Source organism: Arachis ipaensis, chromosome B02 (assembly GCF_000816755.2).
Source record: "Arachis ipaensis cultivar K30076 chromosome B02, Araip1.1, whole genome shotgun sequence".
Lineage (NCBI taxonomy): Eukaryota > Viridiplantae > Streptophyta > Magnoliopsida > Fabales > Fabaceae > Arachis > Arachis ipaensis.
The window spans coordinates 75,233,484-75,237,434 of NC_029786.2; the positions used below are offsets into that span (position 1 = coordinate 75,233,484).

The 3,951-nt window shown below is 35.9% G+C and overlaps 1 protein-coding gene across 1 annotated transcript; it reads right to left on the reverse strand.

Annotated features, from left to right (window-relative positions):
- On the reverse strand, positions 388–3,434 carry LOC107625439 (ribosomal RNA small subunit methyltransferase NEP1). The gene is made up of 7 exons (XM_016328072.2): positions 3,054–3,434; positions 2,878–2,970; positions 1,797–1,941; positions 1,562–1,672; positions 1,327–1,409; positions 1,195–1,252; positions 388–824 (listed from the first exon to the last, which is right to left on the reverse strand). The coding sequence occupies exons 1-7, from the start codon at positions 3,312–3,314 to the stop codon at positions 745–747; spliced, it is 831 nt and encodes a 276-aa protein (XP_016183558.1). The 5' UTR covers positions 3,315–3,434; the 3' UTR covers positions 388–744.

Sequence of the window (3,951 nt, forward strand, 5' to 3'; positions counted from 1 at the left end):
CAAGCTTGATTGTGTCCACAATATAGCCACTCTTGTTTAGCCAGGTTCTAAATTAAATTATTCGCCACCTTAGAAACTCCTTATTCCGTGATACTTTTGAACCCTAAATCAACAAGAACAAAATTCCTTCTATTTCCAAGGATACTTCCTTTAAACAAGTTTGTCGCTGAAGAAGAGAATTAGCAGTGTACATATGAAGTCATGATTTTAAATGCACATTAATATTGCATAATTCACTAGAATAATTGGCATTTATATTATGTAGGTCTTTTGGATTTGAGATAAGGAAAATTTGTGCTGCTTGCTAGTGTTATCTTGGTAGGGAAAATTACTGTTGAATTCAAATAAATAATGAATTAAAAAGCTCATACAAGAACACGAGAACAATTTTGCAATCAAAGCCACTCCTAAATATAAATAAACAACGAATCCAAAAACTTATACAATATAAGTAGAATATAAGTAGAAACTAGGACAAAAAAAATATACCCTACCCTTAATCATAATACATTATACATCACTGTAAACCAATAATTAGGCATGAGAATTAACTAATCTCCAATTCCTACAACAATGACCAATTCTATGATGTTGCATGAAGTGTTTAGCCACTCAAACTATAGTCTACTTTTGCACAAGGCCTTACATTCTTAGCTTTGCGCAAAGGGACATTGGTGTTTAACTGGGTACGGAAACAAAACTGCTCCAGAAAACTGTGCCTCAGGGGAATGCAAAGAAGTTAATTCACAATATTTTCCACATATCCTCGAGGGCATTACATATTCTCGCGATACAGTAAGCAGCACTTAGAGGGTATCCAGATACTGCATTCAAAAATCAAATAAGAAATGAACAGGGAACTAAAATTTTCCTCATAAAACAAGATATTATCAACAATGAAGGATAGGTAAAATGTAACAAAGAAAACTTAGAAAAGCAAAATTTTTCAATCACTGCATATCTGAGAAAGGTCTAAAGATGTTAAATATTTCTTTTCATAAGACTTGAACATGAGACCTTACTATTGGTAAAAGTCTCAGGTCCTGAATAGGGACAAGGCGATAGGCTAAAGCACCGCAAAGACAAAAGACTAAACAGAAGAAAATAAATGTGGCTAAAAAGGTGAGTGTAGAATTATTTGTATATAGCTATTAACAAAACCAGAAGGCAAGCGCATATATAGTGTATACATACTTGCTATGTAGTCCTCTGTATAATCTGTCTCAATTTTCCCATGGGCCATTGCTCCCACCTGAAAAATAGATTATTAAATTTCATATCAACCGAGATAATAACAATAACAGAGAGTTGAACTTCAGAGAGTACCACAAAGACAAGGTCTGTATTACTGGGTATAGTTGATACATAGTCCCTCATGGTTACCAGCTTGTCTGAACTGTAGGAGAGACCTAACATTGAAAAAGGAAAAAAAAACGACGGTAAAAGATGGAAACAAGCATCATACTGTTTTCTCTTTCCAACCAACAAGAGAAACTCCTTCTCAACAATCATTTAACCTTGCTTGAAACAATTTTCAATACAATTGTAAAAGAAAAGTTACCTATTTTTCTAGAGTTAAGAGGCAAATACTGGGTTACAGGGTTTTTTATTGCGCGTAGAAGCTTCTCACGCTTGCCAGCAGCAGATATGCTCAATTTTTGCAGCAGTTCCACTGCAAGATAGTAAAATTTATTGAGATTTGATAAATGAGAGCTCATTCAGTTTTCTCGCTGGAAAAATTCAATACAAAATACATAAAAGTGCACACAGATGGGAATCTACAAGTTGTAACTTACACATAACACCAGAGAACCGCTTAAATGTTCTGGGAATACGAACATATGGCTTAACCTCTATAAGAACACCTTTTTCAGTCTTTATATATACTGTGCGCAACCTCCCAGCCTTATTCAGTGGGCTATCCAAAATAGATAGAAGAGCCTAAAAACATAATTTGGCAAATATCAAGATTTAAAATAACACAGAGCAGCAAGAAAAAGCTATAATGATACAACTTTCAAGAGAAAAGTAAACAAATGAACACACACCCTGCTATTTAGAACATTGTTTGGAAGTATAAAGATCAGAGGAATGACAGTGATATTTTAATGATACCCATGTTTGAAAATGATTTATAAGGAGGGAATGGGACAAGAGAAGGCTTCAATCCATCAATAACAGTAAGCCCTAAGGGCTTTAGCAAACTGCTCAAAACGTTTGGCTATGTTTGGAAGATTTTTGGAGGTGGGAAGGAAGGGCCACTAATGCATTGGAGAGGAGAAGGGAGGCGCAGAACGGACCACCCTGTGCTGTTTGAGTGCTCAAGGGGAGAGAGGGCACTGCGCTCGCCTGTCTCTGTCTTAGACCCCCCGATTTGGAATCATCATTTTTACTGTTCGGAGACGGCAACTGAGGGCTTCTGCATCCTTCCAAACATGTTCCTCTTGACCAGTGCCACACCACTCCTTGCTATTCTATGTGCTATGCTAAAGCTCCCAAACATAACTTTTGTTTTTAATGTTAACCCTACCCTTCCATTCCACCCACTTATCAACAAATGGACACGGTCCTTCCTTCTGAGATGTACGCTAAGACCGTGGATTTCAATCCCCACGGTATAACTTTCTCAGTGTCCCCAAGACACTAGCCAGACGGAGTAAAAAATCCAAGAAATGAAGTGGAAAAAAACATACCATCTAAATTCATTTGGAAGTTGAAAATTAAGTTTAACGAGGTAAAGGAAGAGACTAACCATAGGAGTGACTCTGGTTATACGAACAAGGACCATAACAAAGCCAATTGAAACTCGTAGGCATGTAAATATTTGAAAAAACAAAGTCAAAAACAAATTCTAGAAAGTTCAACCAACAAACCAACCTGATGAGTAATGTCAGGCCTATAATCACCGGGGTTCTTGTTATTCTTTCGGAGGAAATGGCCATGTTCATCCGAGTTCAAGAGCTGATAAGTCTGCACTCAAAAGACCCCAATTTACAGTGAAACGCAATAACCAAAAGCCATAGGTCCAAAATGCAATTTAATAAAATTATTACCTTGCCAACTTTGGCGACCTCCAAAGAAGCCTTTTCGAGGATGAAGATGACGTTGGGCTTGTCAGTTTGAAGTTCGGTTGGGGCAATAGGGATGCCCGGCAGTTCTTCGTTGTTATCAGCGGGTGGTTGTTGCTGTTCTGGTTCTTGGCGCTTTGGCTGCGGTTGCTGGTCTTCTTGGTGGTAATCTTGATCTTCCTGGCGGTCGTATTTGGGCTCAGCTAGCTTTCGCTTCCGCCCCTTCCCGCCGTACGCCCTCGTCATTGCCTCACCCTTTTTCAGTCAGTCAGTGTGCTGCTAGGGTTGTGGAATGTGGACTTCCCTTGTCCTAAAAGTTCCCTTCAATACAAGGAATTGTCGGAAAGTAGATTGTGGAGTTTGGAGGACCAATTATTTAAACAATTTGGATTTTTTAAATTTTAAATTTTTAAATTTTATTTTAAAAAATAAATTATAATTTTTTATTTTTAAATTATTTTTATATTTTTTTAATTTTATTTATAAAATAAATGAAGAAAAGTTATACTTTATTATTTAAAATAAAATTTAAAATTTAAAAAATTCAAATTACAATTTAAAATATTCTATTTGTATGACCGGAATTCATTCTTTACCCAACTTTTATAATTTAGATTATAGTTCATAAAAAGATCAAATTAAAGTCATGCCTAATTCTAAATCCTACCCAAGTGTTCCTTCCTCATATTCTCAACGATTAAACCTACTTTTCACGTTGTCCATGACTTATTTCTCTCATGTCCAACAATGACAGATACACAATCAGACTTTATACTATGAAAAATAAATAAATTTAATGTACAAATATACCTATGCTGCATTACGAGTTACCACATTCATGCTCTCTTCCATTTTTTTATTTATAATTTTCAAAAATTGTTTG